The sequence below is a fragment of the Monopterus albus genome, unplaced genomic scaffold (genome assembly GCF_001952655.1).
Source record: "Monopterus albus unplaced genomic scaffold, M_albus_1.0 scaffold12.1, whole genome shotgun sequence".
Taxonomy (NCBI): Eukaryota; Metazoa; Chordata; class Actinopteri; order Synbranchiformes; family Synbranchidae; genus Monopterus; species Monopterus albus.
In genome coordinates this window covers 4,133,350-4,151,901 of record NW_018127892.1, presented here as the reverse complement: position 1 = coordinate 4,151,901, position 18,552 = coordinate 4,133,350, and the positions used below count along the sequence as shown (strand labels likewise).

The 18,552-nt window shown below is 41.5% G+C and overlaps 2 protein-coding genes across 4 annotated transcripts; one reads left to right on the top strand and one right to left on the bottom strand.

Moving 5' to 3' along the window:
* The first annotated feature begins 2,552 nt into the window (after window positions 1-2,552).
* Window positions 2,553-11,884, top strand: adamts13 (ADAM metallopeptidase with thrombospondin type 1 motif, 13). The gene is made up of 29 exons (XM_020590423.1): window positions 2,553-2,630; window positions 2,932-2,986; window positions 3,131-3,264; window positions 3,369-3,452; window positions 3,644-3,768; window positions 3,871-4,017; window positions 4,144-4,278; window positions 4,589-4,739; window positions 4,849-4,953; window positions 5,066-5,217; window positions 5,319-5,382; window positions 5,776-5,902; window positions 5,987-6,135; window positions 6,243-6,363; window positions 6,678-6,791; window positions 6,883-7,064; window positions 7,209-7,460; window positions 7,744-7,907; window positions 7,992-8,171; window positions 8,351-8,549; window positions 8,627-8,729; window positions 8,819-8,948; window positions 9,070-9,246; window positions 9,329-9,533; window positions 9,914-10,262; window positions 10,351-10,494; window positions 10,592-10,771; window positions 11,269-11,438; window positions 11,547-11,884. Exons 1-29 carry the CDS (start codon window positions 2,553-2,555, stop codon window positions 11,700-11,702), a joined length of 4,332 nt encoding a protein of 1,443 aa, XP_020446079.1. The 3' UTR covers window positions 11,703-11,884.
* A 133-nt stretch (window positions 11,885-12,017) lies between these two features.
* On the bottom strand, window positions 12,018-18,444 carry LOC109954906 (carnitine O-acetyltransferase). Of its 3 annotated transcripts, none has more exons than XM_020590569.1 (14): window positions 18,283-18,443; window positions 16,958-17,227; window positions 15,146-15,264; window positions 14,643-14,696; window positions 14,357-14,522; window positions 14,043-14,217; window positions 13,751-13,929; window positions 13,564-13,664; window positions 13,361-13,480; window positions 13,144-13,266; window positions 12,917-13,052; window positions 12,777-12,839; window positions 12,552-12,689; window positions 12,019-12,432 (listed from the first exon to the last, which is right to left on the bottom strand). In XM_020590569.1, exons 1-14 carry the CDS (start codon window positions 18,307-18,309, stop codon window positions 12,217-12,219), a joined length of 1,887 nt encoding a protein of 628 aa, XP_020446225.1. In that variant the 5' UTR covers window positions 18,310-18,443; the 3' UTR covers window positions 12,019-12,216. The 3 variants fall into 3 exon arrangements, with proteins under 3 accessions (XP_020446227.1, XP_020446225.1, XP_020446226.1); XM_020590570.1 differs by lacking the exon at window positions 18,283-18,443 and adding an exon at window positions 17,983-18,215; XM_020590571.1 differs by lacking the exon at window positions 12,777-12,839 and having other exon boundaries at window positions 12,018-12,432; window positions 18,283-18,444.
* Window positions 18,445-18,552: the final 108 nt, after the last annotated feature.

The following is an 18,552-nucleotide window of genomic DNA, read 5'->3' as shown; positions in this document are numbered from 1 at the left end:
TTCTTCTTTCTAGTGTCTGATAATCATTTACATTAGAAAGTGTGGAATTTCCTTTGCAGACTAATGTAAACTATCAAACACTGAAAATAGCTGATACAGTATATTCATCAACAGTGCAGGGGCATCATTAGATACCCCTGTGGTGTCTTTGCATCGCGTGGTAATGATGACACGTGCTAAAACAGCTGGAGGACTACTGGAGGTAATCCACTGGCTGGAAAATTTCCTTATATTCTGTAATGCTGCTGAGTTTCAGCAGCCTCAGTACCGAATTACAAGTTGAGAAGTTGTCATTTTGGAACTGATAAGTATACCATCAACACAATATTTGTCTTAATTAGCAAAGAAAACACAAGAACATATTAAAAACTCTATGGGCAGGAGGAAATATACTAGAGTTTACTGATTTTCTAATATCACAATTTAAAAACAGAGTCACTCCTACATAAAGAAAACACATAATGAATGAAAGAAACATCCATGTATTTGAAAAACAGATACTGTGAGGCAGTTTGGTGGTTGTTTTTACATATATATGGCTGTAACTTTAAATCAACATCAGACCTATCTCTCTGGCAGTTTTATAAATAGCTAGTACAGTACTTAACTTTGAACAGAAACACAGCTTAAGGGGGTCAGACATGAAAAGTGAGCTAGATATAACCAAAGTGACAATTGATAAGGTCCATCCTTGTGATTTTCTTTCAAAAAAGTTAAATTCTAGCATCAATGGATGGAGTTCAGATGATAGGTCATCATAAAAAAGGAAGGCAAACCTTTATAGTTTCTTGCACACATGAATCTTTCACAGCACTGAGACAGATGGAGGGAATGACAGAGAGCAGCAGATGAACAAGAATCCTTTCATCTACAAGCCTGAGCTACTCTACATAAATGCATCTCAAAATGAAATGCTGAGAGGTTGGGCTTTGCAATACAAAGTCTAGTTAAGCAAATATCTTTCCAAAAAGGTTGTAAAAAGCAGCATCCACTTGGGGGGTTGGATGATATTGATAGCTTTTTACAATAAAATTGAAAGAAATGGGACAGCATGAATACAGTTTTATCTATCAAACAGAATACTAGAGATCACCAGTTTTCTGTGTTTAGCTTCATTCAGCTTCCTCCTTGTCTGCAACCAAACAACACTTCCTGAGGCATCATTTGTTATGCCAACTTCAGTATTCCATATGGCTAGATATATAATTTATGACCTGATAAACATACTGTCCTTACCCTCCTCTGAGTAGACATGGGCATGAGCATCTAGCAACACTTTCCACAATCTGTTGTGCTTAGTAAATCCAGCTGGACACTGAGGTTTTAGTGGAGTGTCTACAGTGGTGTAGATTAGATTAGATTCAACTTTATTGTCATTACCCATGTACAAGTACAAGGCAACAAAACACAGTTCAGCATCTCGTACTGCTGTTAATTCAGATGAACAAAAAGCAGCTATCTGACAGATGATAGCAGATGGGGCTTGAATCCTAGCTTTATGGAGACAAATTGTAATGCCTCAGAAAGGTGGATGGGGTGGGGGAGGGTCAAACACTTTCTGTGGTATTGTGAAACATCGTAGAGTTTATCTGAAATGTTGAATCCATTCTGGCTATTTCTGGACATCTGCATCATTATCATAGTAGGAGGAAATGTAGCCTATTATGCAATAAAATGAATTCACAAAGCAAGGCAGCACAATGTCAGAGGTTTGATGCAAGCCTAGTTTTACTGTATTTTTAATCATCATAGAAAGTAATATATCCTTATGTTTTATTTAAAATTATGTCCTTGCCACATAATTATAAACAAACAAATAAAAATACTAGGCCTACTAATAGTTGTATCTACTGAGTAAAGTCATTCATCTGGTCCAAATAAAGTAGTAAAGGGGGGAAATAATTCAAAATATAATATATAAAATTAGTATTATTAAGACCTACTGAATTCTAGCTTTAATGCCTTCCAAATAAACAATTAGGTTTTATATCTGTCCTGAATATAAGGGATGTTATTTTGTTTTGAGGAGGAGTGTGTGCATGCTCCTGTTCTCTCCCACTTTCTTTGTCCATCCACAGGATCGTGTCTGCCCTCTAATGGCTATCATAGGCAACTACAACTCGCAATTATTTATGATAATAAGGACGAATTCAGCAGTAATTTGCAGCTGTGAATTGCCTAATTATAAATTTGGTTGGGTGCCAAAAGGTGGATTTTATGTACTAAATAAAGCTTGCAGGTGCCATCACTGATTCTCTCATCATTAAAAAGTCTTCATAGCTCAGTGACGGGAGGTGAGCATTGACACAAATTAGTCATAGCAGATTAAAAAAAAAAACTACCAAAAAACTAATGAGAGCCGTCCCCTTGGTCCCACTGTTGCAAAAATCTAGGCAAATGACTTGTGTCACTCATCTACTTTGCCCCTGCTGTTTACATAAAGTCATGTTACTCGTACCCTCTTGGCTGGGCTCTGTCCTGCCATAGTAGGAGGATCACATATTGTCCTCGTGTTAAAGCAAAGCAAGCTGAGGCACAGGAAGAGGGGAAACATGGTTTTTACGTCTCTGCTCTGTCTGCTGTTGCTGCGACCTGTCTTCAACACTCTAATGAGATCTCCATTGGAAGGGGTAGGTGGAAAGCTGCAGGTGAAAAAAGGAGTGCTGCGGTTAGCGGTTGCATTGCTCTGAACTTCTGCAAAGTACATTGAACTCTTCAACTTCAAACTGTTTATTGTCCTGTGAAAACTTGCAACCTGAGAGTCATAACTGTGTTTTACTGAATTTAAATGATGATCATTAAAACAAATAAATGCCTTATAATATTCTTTGTATTTTCATTCTCTGTTTGGGGCATGGCGTTCAAAAGAGTTACACAGGTTTAAAGCTGCTGTTTCTAAAGGGGCTAAATGTTGTTTGTTCCTTCCAAAAGCTTTTTCAACACTTCTCTAGTGAAAGAGATATCGCTCCCTCTCCTGATGCCTCTGGTATGTGTTTCTATGGCAGCATGAAGACAGTGTATCATGCATGTTATATTTTAAGTTCAGCTATATGAGCCTTTATCTAGAACAAAGGAACTATACACATAAATAATTACTAGTATATGTTTTGACTTTTATCTTTGTAAGCAGTAAATGGACAGCTGCATCGATCAGCTAAATTGCCTGATATCACACATCTGGAATTGCTGGTAGTCGTAGGACCTGATGTCCAGCAGGTCCACAAGCAGGACACAGAAAGATACATCCTCACCAACCTCAATATTGTAAGTCTGAGCACCAGTATACGGTAGGAAAAAAATGGTTGTCTAAGCAGCCTAGGTTCATCCCAAAATATATTAAAATGACTCATACACCAATTTCCACCCAGGCCTCAGAGCTGTTGAGAGACATAACCCTGGGTGCCAACATGCGGGTGCACCTGGTCCGCATGGTCATCCTGTCAGAGCCAGAGGTAAGTGCCTCCCTGCCATATCTTGAGTCAGTTCAGTTAATGCAGCGATCCAAAATCCATATGTCTTCTGTAGTTCTAACGTTCATAGGTATTGATAATGCTGTTATCAAGAGTGACTTTGACTGTGTGTAACATTATTTTTGGTTTTATTAGCAGTGTCTTTCCTTTTTTTGTTATGTTCCCTCTTCTAGCCAGAGATCCAGCTGTCTACCAACATCACCTCTTCTCTTAGAAGTGTGTGTGACTGGGGCAGAAGGATCAACCCCTCCAATGACACAGACCCATTACATGCTGATCTCCTGTTGTACATTACAAGGTATGTTGCCTTGCCAAGGTATCTGGATACGTTCTATCCAGATGTTTAATATTTTATGATGAACAAACTGTGTATTACTCTAATGCCTCCCATCACAAACAGGTACGACCTGGTGTTGCCTGATGGAAACAAGCAGGTGAGGGGAGTAGCACAGCTGGGTGGGGCTTGCTCCAGTGAATGGAGCTGTGTAATTACTGAGGACACAGGCTTTGACCTGGGGATCACCATTGCTCATGAAATTGGCCATAGGTAAAACAGATTCAGTTACTAACACATATTATGTTATACAAAAATCTGTTTGCATTGCAACTTCTAAAACATATTAGTGGTTTCTGTTTTGGGGGGGTCTGTTACTCCATACTTCATTTCACCCAGTTTTGGAATCAACCATGATGGAGTGCAAAACACTTGCAGCAGGAGTGGGTTCATGATGGCCTCTGATGGGGGCTACAACAGTGTGGATCTGACCTGGTCCCCCTGCAGCAGACAGCAGCTGCTCACATTCTTCAGGTGGGCCAACCTGTTCAGAGCAGCTGTGCACGAAAATGTCTCTCATTCATCATGCAGCTGTGACAGTGTTGAATGGGGATTTCATCTATCTAAGTCACATCTTAAAAATTTCACATTAGCTTAGTGGAACTGAGTTCACATTTTGAGAGAGGTTGATGTATTTTTTAAACTCTTTAGAAGCCTTTCACAAAATAAATATGGAAAACCTAATTATCTCAATGTGATAAACTGCAGGTAGTTTACACGTGAGGTACAAATCTGCTGTAGTCTGGACTGGGGAATAAGATGTCACATGAACTGTTGTTCCTAGTGAAGCGAAAGCTGAATGTGTAAAAGACCTGCCTGCGATGGAAGGCTCCCTGCAAGACTGGAAGCCTGGTCTGTACTATGGAGTTGATGACCAGTGTCGAATAGCTTTTGGTAGCACCGCTAGAGCCTGTTCTTTCACCAATCCTGATCTGGTATGTCACCAGTAATAGCAGCCTGATGCCACCTGGTAGCATTTCACATCAAAAAACAGTTATACCAAACTCCTCGTCATGTTTTTAATATTGTTTTACTTCCCATTAGCCCCTTTGTCGTGTTCTGTCCTGTCACATTAAACCTGATGATAACAGCTCCTGCAAACGTCTCCTAGTTCCACTGCTGGATGGGACAGAGTGTGCACCTAATCAGGTACTGCCCAGTGATTAGCAAGTCATTTCGGTGCAATCATGCTCACAGGTGTCAATATTTACCAAAAGTAGGTCCAATCATGTTTTTCATGAGGTGTAAACGTCTCTTGCAGTGGTGTCTGAAGGGGCGTTGTGTGTCCCCAGATGAGCTCAGTTCCTCTGTTGTGGTGCATGGCTCCTGGTCCAGTTGGTCTGAGTTCTCCCTCTGCTCACGAACATGTGGTGGGGGCGTCACTCACCGCACCCGGCAATGCAACAATCCCAGGTATCAAATGCGATGCAAGCATCAGTCAAACACATTGCGGAAGATCTCCCAAAATCATTATTGACAGCACTTATCTTGTAACTGTCACACCTCATTTGTAGACCTTCTTTTGGAGGGAATGACTGTGAGGGTCTGGATATCAAAGCTGAACTTTGTCACCAGCAGGTAAGTTCTTACTGGCTATGTTTACAGTCGGTACCCATGCAATAGGTCAGTACTATTTACTGAGTGGATCATTCTATCCACAACTGTCCCACATTTTAATGATCCTTTGGTAGTAGCTTGCAGCCTGTGCTCCTCAGCAGCTTAAGCACTGATGGAACGACTCAAGGAGTGAATTACGGGCAAAGAAGCCATTTAAACGTGAGAGCATGAGCTGGGGGCAGAGTGAACAATTCTCAAAATCAATTTTAGATAAGGAGAGATGTTCTGCCCTGAATGCCTAATGGTTTAGGATTTAAAGCGCAAACCTGTCAGTGGCAGATTCAGACATGATCATCAGGCCATAAAAGTTTTTTTAATTCAGTCCTTGTTTTTCTTGCCACCTTGTTGTTGTAGCCATGTGAGCACACCCAGATGGATTTTATGGCAGAGCAGTGTTCCCAAACAGACCTTCACCCGCTCTACTTACAACCACACACTCCTTCTTTCTACACATGGATCCCTGCTGTAGGCTTCACACAAGGTGGGCCTAAGGAAAAGTGGAATGTTTTTCACATACTAAATCTACATCTCTAAAACTTCTGCAAACTGTTCTTATTACAACCAGGAGATGAACAGTGCAGATATATATGCCAGACAGATGGAGAAAACTTCATAGTGAGCCGTGGCTCTCAGTTCGTGGATGGCACTCGCTGTGAGTCAGACACTGTGACTCCCTTTGGTGCTACAGCTGCCTGTCTAAAAGGAAAATGCCAGGTAGAGATGACTAAATATGCCAGAGAGCAGATGCAATCTTATGCTTTCCCACATTTTTTAACACTCAGTCTTACACATTTTTAAATTTACTGTTTGTCCCTGATCAGCTGTTTGGCTGTGATGGTGTGCTGCATTCTGGGAAACTGAAGGATGTGTGTGGAGTGTGTGGTGGAGACGGATCGTCCTGCAGTTTGAACTCTGACTCCTACACTGGTGGCCAGACCAGAGGTAGCAAACAACGGTGTAGAATTATTGAACACATTCAGTGATAGAACATGAACAATTTTAATAATTGATCAGTCGTCTTTAAGTAACTTATTATGCAAAAGTATCAAACATTATCTGACTCCTGCTTCTCAAATGTGATAATTTACTTTTTATAAGACTGTAAATTGAGATTTAGCCTGTCAGACAAAAGATTTATTCTTGACATTTGGGATCATGATGAGCACTTCTCACTATTTTCTGACTTTTTTTTATTTTACAAAATACTTACTAAAAATGATCAAAAAAGATTAATTAGTAATGACTGCAACCTGTAGTGTCTGCTTGTTATTCAATCATTTCTGTTTCAGAGTACACCACCTTCCTCTCTCTGCCAGTGAATGCTACACAAGTTCATATTGTCAACAGGGCACCTCTCTTCACTCATATGGGTGTGTGCTATTACTTAATAAGAGTTTCCATTTCTGCAGTTCTTGTAAGAGGGTTAAAGCATGGAGTTGTTTTTGATATGTGCGTCCGCAGCTGTAATGGTTGGGGATCAGTACATTGTGTCCGGGATGGGCAGTATGGCACTGAATATGACTCACCCCTCCCCACTGGATGATAACGGCCTTGAGTACCGGCTCCACCTGACCCCTGACCTCTTGCCAGAGATGGAGGAGCTGCTACTGCCTGGACCACTGCAAGAGGAGATACACATACAGGTCAGGAGAGAAGGAGTAGCTAACGAACCACTTCAGGGTTCACATATACAGATAATGAAAACAATGTTAAAGAAATATTCAGGAGAAATGAATTGGAGACTCGTGTGTACAACTTCTGACATTTACAACTGTTTTCCTTTGCAGGTCTATCGCAGATATGGAAAAGAATATGGAGAGAAAACAAATCCTAACATTAGTTACGAGTTCTATGTACCTACCAGAAACAGAGATATGACAGACACACCTAAAGGCAACTGGGTCGTCTTTACAACACCCTGCTCTGTCTCCTGTGGATCAGGTAAGTTACCGTTAGTCACAAAACACACTGAAAAGTATATAAAAAAAAACTGCTTACTGTTATGTTTCCTATCCTTCCCTTATAAATTCAAAGACTGTGCATTATTCCTGTAGCTTTTCTCTTTTAGAAGACAATGGCTTTGACTACTGAGATCCAAAGACTGTTTGTTTTGTATCCACATGCTGTTCCTGTATCAATCTCAACTACAGCTTAAACCCATACAAGTATTATTTGGACAGTTGCAATAGTCTTGTAAAACCTTCTGCCATTAATGAATGTAATAAAGCCATGCACAAGGTTGTCAAATGTGAAATGTAACAAACTGCCCCACATCACAGGCAAAATCATGGATAATTTTGTTGAACATGTTCCTAAAGTTAGTTGTTCTTTTTATACATATTATGTCATATTGCAGGTATACAGAAGCATGTATATGTGTGTGTAGATGAAGACACTAACAACCATTTGGAGGAACACAACTGTGAAACAGCTCCTCCAGCCATACCACTGCACACAACCTGTCAGCTCTCCCCCTGTCCCCCCAGGTTAGCTTCACACTCAACTCTGTTCTTTTCCTTTAGGACTGACATAGACATACAGCTGAACATGAATTATTCACTGTTTTACAGGTGGGACACTGGGAAATTTGGGCCTTGTAGTGCATCCTGTGGCGGAGGAGAGAGAGTGCGCCCTGTAACATGCGTTCAGAAACATGGAGCCATCGTGGTAAAAGTTCCTAGTTCTGAATGCCCACCTGATACAGCTCCAAACGTTGTTGAAAAATGCAACCTACAACACTGTCCTGCAAGGTATAGGGTCTACAGTACACTGTTACTCATTAGGTGTATTAATTAAATAGTGTGCATAGGTCAAAAAACATCCTGTGACCACAGAAGATTTTTAGCATCATCTTGCTCCCTTTAACAATAACAGTATTAGAAATTATTAAATAAATAGAGTTTCTGTCTCCACTTATGTGTGTTCACAGGTGGCGTATATCAGAGCCAGCTAAATGTTCAGCAGTGTGTGGACCAGGAGAAGCAAAGCAAACCGTGTTGTGTGTCCGGCCAGAAAATGGACAGGACGTTGAAGTGGATCAGAGCTTCTGTTCAAAGCAAACACGACCACCTGATTCAGTGCCCTGTGTGGTAGATGTCTGCCCCATTGGATGGGAATCTAAGGGAGAGGTAAAGTAGAAAATAACTCAAATCTAACTTTCATTTCAAAATGTGAAACCTGTCTAAGCATTGGTTTTCTTGACCAGGACCAACCCCAGCTAAAGTCTGGTTTGTTGCCAAACACTAGACAAGCTCCTGTGTATGTGTGGAGCCCTGTTATCAGCCAGTGCTCAAAAACCTGTGGCAATGGTAAGTGAAAAAATATACTCACCTGATCTCAAGAGCTACATAGGATATCCTCACAAGATAAAGTCAACCAAGGCTTGATGCTTACACAGGAACCCTGCAGGTGTGGTTTTCCTGTGTGGACCACCAGACGAGACTGGGGGTGCCCGACTTCCACTGTGATGCTTCTACCAAACCCTCTTTCCAATCTGAGACCTGCAACACATCTCCCTGCTCTCCTGTGTGAGGCACCAAAGTGTTTGTATCATATTTTGTAGTATATATATAGTTTTGGGGAATGATAGCAATGTTGTTGGGAATAATGATTCAAAAAACTGAGAGCAGAATTTTTTTTTAAAACCAGGTGGCGCTCTAAGCAAGGAGTCTGCAGTGTAACTTGTGGAGGAGGGGTGGCCAACAGGGTGCTGTACTGTGCTCAAGAAACAGAAGGGGAGGAGGAGGTGGTAGAGGATTCAGAGTGCAGTGGCTTTCCTAAGCCCGCTGTAGTGGTGTCATGTAACACTCACAGCTGCCCAGCAAAGTACATCACACACATACATACACAAAGCTGAGGATTTTTAAAAAAAAGTAAGATCATCTCACTACCACTGTCACTTGTCCAGGTGGAAGGTTCTGAGAACATCACCCTGCTCTGTGTCCTGTGATTTGGGTGTGGCTCAGAGACTTGTGTCTTGTGTCCAGTATGTCCATGGCAAAGAGAGCATGGTCCCAGAGGAAAACTGCCGCACAACTGTGAAACCAGCCACCACAGTGCCCTGCCTGGCCCAAGTCTGCACCTTCAGGTGGGAGGTGACACCATGGAGCCAGGTACATTTCACAGCAGACAAATGGACTGGAATATGAAGATTACATCCGATCAGATTAAAGGTGAAACAATTAGCTGATTCAATGTTTAGCTGAGTGACAGAAAATGATATAGCTATTTTAATTTCTTTTTTGGACAACAATTTTTCAAACACAAATGTCAATCATTCCAGCATTTCAGTGTTACACTGAACATCAAGTCTACCTTCGTTTTTGCCCATTGCTGTGAGGTAATGCTGGAGTGGCCCCTTCAGGAACCGTTTTAACCCAACACCAAAAGGACTCTGAACTCCTTCTTGTTTCCACTTGAAAACTGTTTGTGTGATATGCAGTTTTCATGTCTGCTTATGCATAATGTTGCTGACATTGTGTTGTGTTGTCAGTGTTCAGTACCCTGTGAATATGGGATCCAGTCCAGAGCTGTGTCCTGCATGGGCCCCTCTAAGCCAGAGCCCCTCAGCCCACTGTTTTGTATGCACATACCCAAACCTATCACCATCCAGGGCTGCTACATGGGCGGCTGCATGCACACATCAGATGCCACCACTAACACCACTACTGTAGCGCATACTGAAGTGAAAGCTAACCTCACAGAGGAGGGACCTGTCCTGTCTCCCAGTATGGGTCAAAAAGATAGGCCACATCTCCACAAGAGCCGTCTTTCTCCAAGTCTAACACAGACGCTAACCATCCCACAGAGCACCACAACAGTGAACCCAACACCTAAACCCAGTTAGTACATACAAACACTATGCACCTATTCTCAGTTGGAGCTGGAGGCAGCTGCAGGGTTGGCATTACAGTGTGTGCTCTCTTTCAGGTACATGTGGACAGCTACTACTTGAAGAATCAGGCGTGGTGGATTTGAAAGACATAACTGGCCGCTGCACAGTATCCATAGGACGACCTCTGGATGAGGTCATTCACATTAAAGTGGAATCTAGCTCCTTAAACTGCAGAAAGAGTAAGATTTATCAGATATGTACAGGATGATATGTGATAGGCGCTATGACAGCTGCAGCTAAATAAATGTCTACAACTGTGCTCATGTATTCTTTCAGAGGAGTATGTGGCATTTTTTGATCGACTGGCATTCATAAGGAAGTGTGATTTGGCAGCAAGTAGTGAACTGACCACAAGAACCAACGTCCTGCTGGTGCGACAAAACCTGCTCACCCCTGGGAATGGGGTCGTTCTCACCTACAGTTCACAGAAAAATATGAAGAAGAGCCACCATCAGGGTAAGATGGTATGGTACAGTCACTGTGTACAGAGCTGGACTAATGAGTTGTACCTGATGAGTTGGACTAATGAGTAGGCCCAAAAAAGATTCTGTATGTTGTCTCAAAAGATGGGAAGATGATTAAAGAAAGAGGATCCAACTGTCAGTGATCTGAGCTCACTGTTGGAGCCTAATGCAATATAAAGGTTCAAACTGTATTAAGAAAGATGTGCAGGACTGTGCATATTTGCACAGTCAGATGTGATCTAGTACAAAAGTCTGGAAATTAATGCAGTGAAGCTCAAAACACAGTGAAACTTAACATGCACAATAATGACTGACTGGCGATACTGGCTGATCTCAACAAATGTTCAACATTTTGAGCTTAACATCTGTATGTAACAGTCATTGCTGGACAGTTGCACTGGACTACATCTGACTATACAGGTGTTTGTGACATTTTGTTTAACCCATACATTTACCAAAGATTAAATATACCTGGTCTTTGGCCCCCAGATTGTGACATTCAGCTCTTTTCCCCCCGCGGTGTGTTTGAAAATCCAACTACACCCAACACCAACCACACCTGTCGCGTGCTTATCAACGCCCCTCCCCTGGTGAAGATCAGAATCCAGGCCCTACACATAGGATTCAACAGCACCAATACCCAGTCTACATACATTACGGTGTGGAGCAGCTTCTTAACATGTGTTGTTGTTGTTTCAATTTCCTGCAAAAAAACTGCAAGTGTAATAATAAATATTACAAGATTTTGTTTTATGTGCCTTGCTCAGATCCGGGACATGGATGTCTTAAAGACCAACGTTTTTAAAGGCCATCAGCTGTTTTTGTGGCATTCCTCTGGAAATATGGCTGAGATTGAATTTCATGGAGACTACATGCATTCCAACGGGAGCTTCAGAGCCGAATATTCCTTTATGCGTCCATGATGCTAGGTGTTAAATAGTTTAGGGAAGTTTTGATCTATATGATTAACATTTCTTTAGTTTGCATTACTTACACTTTTGTAACAGCCATTAACTGCTATTCTGCTGAGTAGAAAGGCTTTACATAACTCTGTGCTAATTATTTTGATCTGAAATAAATAATAAACAAGCCAAGGGACTCTGAATCTTTAAGTCAAGTGAGGATAGTGTGGACCAGGAACTAGTTGAGTATAAAGAAAAAAATTTAGATTATACTCCAAACAGCAAATTATTTATTATTATAATAAATTATTATTCATTTAGCTTAACATAATATATTAAAATATAAAGTTTCCATCAAAAGCATTGCACTGACTGTCACATGTTCTTCTTCATACAACCCTTCGATAACCAGTCTTCACTCAGATCCAACACACTCAGCACATTGTGCACCTCTACCAGCGACTGGGGCCAGTTCAGTTCCAGCTCCCATGCAGCCCGTTGGGACACAAACATCATGCCAGGCTCCTGTAGGGGATCACTCCTCAGCTGTAGCTGTGTCTTCCAGGAGAGCCCTCATGTCCAACAGAGCATCCTCTACAGCCTGGGAAAACCTGGCAGCGTTCGTCTCCTCACAGCTGTTGAAGGCCGTCACGGCGATGTTGATGTGCTCATCCATGGGATTGTAACACACTCCATAGCCATCTGGCACCACTGGACCAAAGCACATCACACAGTCTGTCTTGGAGCCAACCTGGACACAGAGATGAGGACAAATATGCAAACAAACAAATAGGACAACAACAACAACAACAACAAAAAAACATTCAGTCGGTAATATTATATTGTTGGTTTTTTTTGATACAGATATACCTGGCTGGTGGAGAGATTATAATGCTGAGCCACAGCAAAAGAGGTATCCATGAATATCTCAGGCATGGAGGTCAGGTCTTCAATGCTCTGTAGCTTCAATCGAAGGAGGTGTCTGTCTATGGCTTGTCCATGAATTGCCTAAAAAACAAAAGTTCAGTGTGTAGGGCTGACTTTAATCAGATATCTTCAGGGAAAAAAATTATTTTGTTGAACTCCAGCTCTCACATTGTATGTGTTCTCCTTATGTGTCTTAATGGCCTCCTGCAGAAGTGCCAGCCTCTCTGTGTTCTGTTGACATTATTTACTGTTCAGTCAGACATCTTAAACTGTACATTTACTGTGAAACTCTAGGGGTTTAACAGTACCTGTTTCAATGGGTCTTGCATTGCCTGAACAAATTTTAACGAGTCTGTAGTAGTTGTACGGATTACATCTGTTCGCCCATATTTAAACATCCGTAACGATGCACTTTCATTGGTAGAGCAGCATGTATTATACATCCTAGAATTCAAAAACAGTGAACAAAAGATATATAATACATTTAATGTCTATGTGCAGCATAGTGTTCAACTACAAACAGGTTATTTCTTACCTGAAGTAGGCAAGCTGAAGAGCCATTTGCACAAAAGCATCTGGACTCAGCTTATGTTGCTTTGGCACATTTTTTCCAAAATGAGAAAACATAAGCACCTTCACATCTAAGTCATGCACCATTCTAATGAAAGCAAGAAAAGAGTGAGTGGTGCAAACTGTCTGGCATTTAGGCTAAGGTATTGAGAGTGATCAGGCTGTAACTGCACTTTGCATACATGTTCATATTTTGTTTGGCTTTCTCAATGTCTCTCTTGATCTCAGGTGTAATGTTAAAGCGCAGTTTCTGAGGCATGGGCAGGGGAATCATGGGGGAGCGGACTAGTTCAGATTTCTGCCTGTTGAGAAAACATCAAACAGTCAATTTAAGTTAATATGAAAACGGAGAAAACACTCATTAAAAAAACGGACTGAAACTTACATGTATTTAACAACGTGATCAATGAGATTCACAATGGGTGGTCCCTCAGCAGGTGCATGTTCATACACCAGTCCACATGTGCCGTCTTCACCAACAATGAACTGAGGATGATTTGCAAAGATATTCAAATTCTCAACCACTGTCACCAGAAAATATAAAACATTGTCAACTCAGGTCGCAAACTGACCTGTAATGTCTTATCAAACCAGCGGTTGCCGCTGTTCCAGCGAGCTCCACCACCATGTAGCATATGTGCAGCCACACGGCTCAGGTACCGCTCATCTGACAGCTGTGGCATCGGTGCATCCAAACAAACTGTGAAGATACTTTTCTGGATGGCCCGGACGGACTCCTTATTTGTCTTATCTGAGGACGGATAAGACAGCTTTAAACATCTGAAACATATTTTCTCTCAAAAATGCTTTGCTATTAAACAACAAATCTAACTGGTACAAAGTTTTTAGCCCTCCTCTGGTCACCCTTTATGAGGTTGTTATAGGCTTTTCCCCAGGTGTTGCGGTGCTGCGATGTCAGGATGCCAACAGGCTCCTTGTTACTCTGCAAAGAGGAGTTCCAGATCTTCTCCAGCTGCATGTAAATCTGGTCCACTGTCAGTGGGGTTCCGTCGCTGTTGTACACATCCAAGACAAAGAACTAGGGGGGAAATCCAGGTCAAGGTTATTGACCACTGCACCAATGACATTAACGTGATAAACTTAGGTTCTGTTGAAATGTCAAGCTAAAATACTGAGACATATAAGAAGGGAAAGAACAGCAGTGCCATCTACAGTACCTGGAAGTTGTGGACCACAGTGATGTGAGTGGGAGGTGTTTTCCCAGTGGCGTGATTTACAACAGTATCTCTCTTTGGATCAGGGATACGACAGGAGGACAGGATCTTGTAATACTGGTCCATACACAGTGGCTTCCCATACAGGTACTCTACAGGCAGGGTATCACTGTGACACAGTACGTCACATTAACCATTTGCTGTTTTGTAAACCAGCTGCACGTCATGTTGATAAGGACCTTTCTGCTATAACAGAATAATATTTGTTTATAGTTTCAGGTAAACTCACGTGTCAAGCATTTTCTTAAACTGCAAAACTCCTGTGATCAGTTTGGCAGCAAATCTGCAGGGGGAGACACAGCTGTGTTGTTATGAACCAAGTGCATATGAAGAGTCGCAGACAATATGAGATTCAATTACTACCTAGTAAATGGCAAATGGAGATATTCACAACTAAATGTCATTCCAGTGTCGGTACCCTGCACACCTAACACTCGACCACTGGCTTTATTGGAGTATTTTTCTACGGGGATACTGTATTCATGGGTCACAGCTGTAATAAAAAAGCAAGTGAGCAATTCTGTAAGCGGCCAGGGCGCTTTAACTAGCCAGCGTGTGAAGGGAAGCCTGTGCAAAGGTTGGATGAAACACTTTCAGTCTGCTTATAATTTGACACTTGAAGCTTGAAATGTACAGCACACATTAGAAGTACAGGTTTCCTTAGAGATCTGCTTGATCAAGTAACATCTTTACAGCTGTGGCTGGTCCTAGACATTGGTCTTGCTCTCTCACCTCATTTGTCCTTGGCAATCTCGGAAGTGCATGCGTGGCAACACAACCCCGGGGCTGGTGTACACTGCCACCGGCATACGGCAGTCTAGATAGGCTGACTGCATCCAACATTCTGACATCTACATAAACACAGCACTAGTCAGTCAGCAGAATATAGTACATTTGCATAAATTACTGCATATCATTGACTGTATAAACAGTGGACAGGAAGATAGTTCTCAGAAGTGAAGCCACCAGAGAATTGATTGCCCCCTGGTGGCTGGTTGCAGGAAAGATCATAAATCCCACCTCCTCTGTACTAGTGGATGGGAATGAGGCAAATTAAAAACTCAATAAATTTTGTCAGTAAGAATTTTGATAAGTATTCCTTGACAACCTTGGATTAAATGACTAAATTATAATGATAATTTTAGTTTTAAATGATTTAGAACAAAAACTATGGAGAACTCTTGGCTTAGAATACCATGATGGATAAAGAGAAGATGAAATCTTTGGCTCTGATGTGGCAAACAATCCTTCATCCAAATCCTTTCTGTGTCCATGCATCTTTCTCACTGGATGAGAATCTGTCCAGTGAGGCAGGTCTCTTATAGCCAGCCACCCGCTGGTGTCATGTTAGCAAGCATAAATACTTGCTTAAAGTCCAACAAAATGATGAGCGACATGGCAGCCTCATTTTCAGCTGTGGCCTAGCAGGTGGGAGGAAAGAGGAGAGATAATCTTTGGACACACTTTTCTTCTGAAAGTAAGATGGAATGTGTTGTCCAGAATGAGGATAGGCAGCCATGTAAATTCAAGATGGATGGAAAAAACGCCACCAGCTTGAAAAGACATGTGATGACACACCAAGGTAAATAATAATAATAATAAAAGGTAAATAATATTAGCCATCTATATAATGTTAGGAAAATATTATGTCTTAGTGACCGCTTTGCCTTTGAAAACAGCAATAATGATCCCAGAATGGAACTATCTCTCTGTGTCACCGGTTTTCACAAGCTAACGTTACTTAAAGTTAATGTTAGCCACTGCAGTCCTCTCAGTAGTAATGCTATATTTGCATTTACCATTAGTAGGGTTTAGGGTGCCTTAACCTAAACTATTAACTTAGCTTTCAAGCTGGCTCATATTTTAGCCCACCAAACTCTTGTCAGAGCAAGGTGAAGACATTGGGGACAGTGGAAAAAAAAAGAGGACAGAGTTTTCATTAAGCATGGCTGTTTACTTATAATGTATGAGGAGAATTAGCCTACTGCTGGCTTGCAGAAAATAAATATGGCCTGTAAAGTTAAAAATTATTGTGTGGGTTCATCCAGTTGCACTTCTTTATGTTGCATACCCAGAATACCCAGTTCATGTAATCTTTCACGCATCCTTCACAAAGTCCATAACAGTATCATGAAAGGTATAACCTGTGACTAAAATTTAAACTGAGTTCCTCCAATTAAATCTTTACTAAAACTAAGGTTAAAGAATGACTAAAATGTGATTGAAACAAACTACAGTTTTCAGGAAATAACTAAGACTAAAACAAAACTGAAAAATCCTCTCAAAATTAACAGACAGCATAAAATGGATGGCAGCTGCCATATTCCTGATGCTTAATTTCTGCATAGTGGAGGGAAGTGGTGATGCCGTGTCCATCATATATAGAGTCAATGCTGCATACAAAAATATAGCTCTAATCTGGATGTTTTGTTGTATTAGTTCCTAGCAAACTGTCTATAGTTTATTTATTATAGAGACATATTTAATTTCGGTCAAAGCTGTGTCCTCCCTGCTACATAAAAGATAAATAAAACAAATATCTACCCAGTTGTCTGTCTTCTGTGCCTGTCGCTCCAGGCCTTTTTGCAGTCTTTCCCCGACGCCACCCTTGAGGAACTCCTCCACCAGCTTCCTGGTGTGCTCCAGCTCCTCCTCGCTGACGATGGGCTCCAGAGCAGCCAGGTAGCGCTCACATGTCTGCTTCAGGGGTGGCACAGGCAGCTTGGGTAAACCCTCCTGGTGGACTAGGGACCTTTGTGGGATCTGTGTTACCAGTCTGACCAGACGACATGGCTTCACCATGCCTGGCCGCACCTAGGAGACACTGACTTGATAAGCACAAACTCTGTCCTCTTCCATGGAAAATAATGCAGGCAAAATATTTATTTACTGACATTTAATCTCACAAGTAACTAATCTCACTAGTTGAACCAGAAGATTCACTGGACTACAGAGGTGACTAAAGCTGCCTCACAAATCCAAGCATCAACAAGTACTTAATGTACTCAATCCAAGCCTCAAATAGTAAATGGCTCAATGCAAATGGCTTGAAGTAAGAACTGGATTCAGTGTTGTGAACATTTCAAAGGCATTGCCTACTTTACAGTTAGATTAATTGGTCTGTGGAAACTGACACCAAAACAAGCTAAGCTGTCCCACTGGTGTAGCCTCTGCCAGCTTATAAATAGAACAAAGCTGAACCTTTGACATGGTAGCAAAAACAAACACACATGGAACAAACATGTGCATGTTTGTGCTCACTGCTGGTCATCAATATCAAGCTGTTATCTGATATAGATAGGCTGCTGATAAGATCTGAAAATGCTTTTGCAATTAATAAGTATTAGATGTAATATGAAAGCTGATATAACAAGTTCACATTAATGAAGAGAAATTAAAGTCAAGCTTTTAGGAATATGATAAAGAACTTCCGGTAGACGTTTTCAAAATACAAAGAATTATGGTAACCGTATGCTGCAGTGTTGTTGTAGGAGTACTATTAGCAATACATGCCACAACAAATATATAAACAGTGACAATACAGAGGGTGAACTATGCAGTGGACAGACCTACGACTGTGTTTTCAGATATTCTTTTCTTGCAGCATGCGCATTAAGCTAACGGCTCTACATCCATGTTAACGTTACGCAGTATGTCACACTGGGTCTACAATAACAGGCCACCACAAACAAATAGCACACCAGACATTAGACTGCCTATGGTGGTTAAACACGAGTTACATTTTAACCTAATATCGTCACACTGTCGCCCCACCCCCCTTCACTCAGCCGGGTGCCATAAAGCCAAGCGCAATGTTACCGCGTTTGCTATTACGCACTTAAAAATATATGTAAAAGCAACAGACTCACCACGGCTCTGACAAAAACACCCAACATCTTTGTCAGACAGGCACACTAAAGCCTTTGACTATCCCAGGAATATAGACGGGAAACCCTCGGGCAGTCATGTCTCAAGGACAACCTATTCTCAACTGTCCACCCTCCCCTCCCCTCCGGACCCACCGAGCGCAGACAACTGAGACCTCACCAACAAAACTCTAGTGTGGTTTGGTAGCTACATGTGTGCCATAACAAAAATATTAAACATAAAGCCTCTCAGCTTCTGAGGTCGGCTCATTT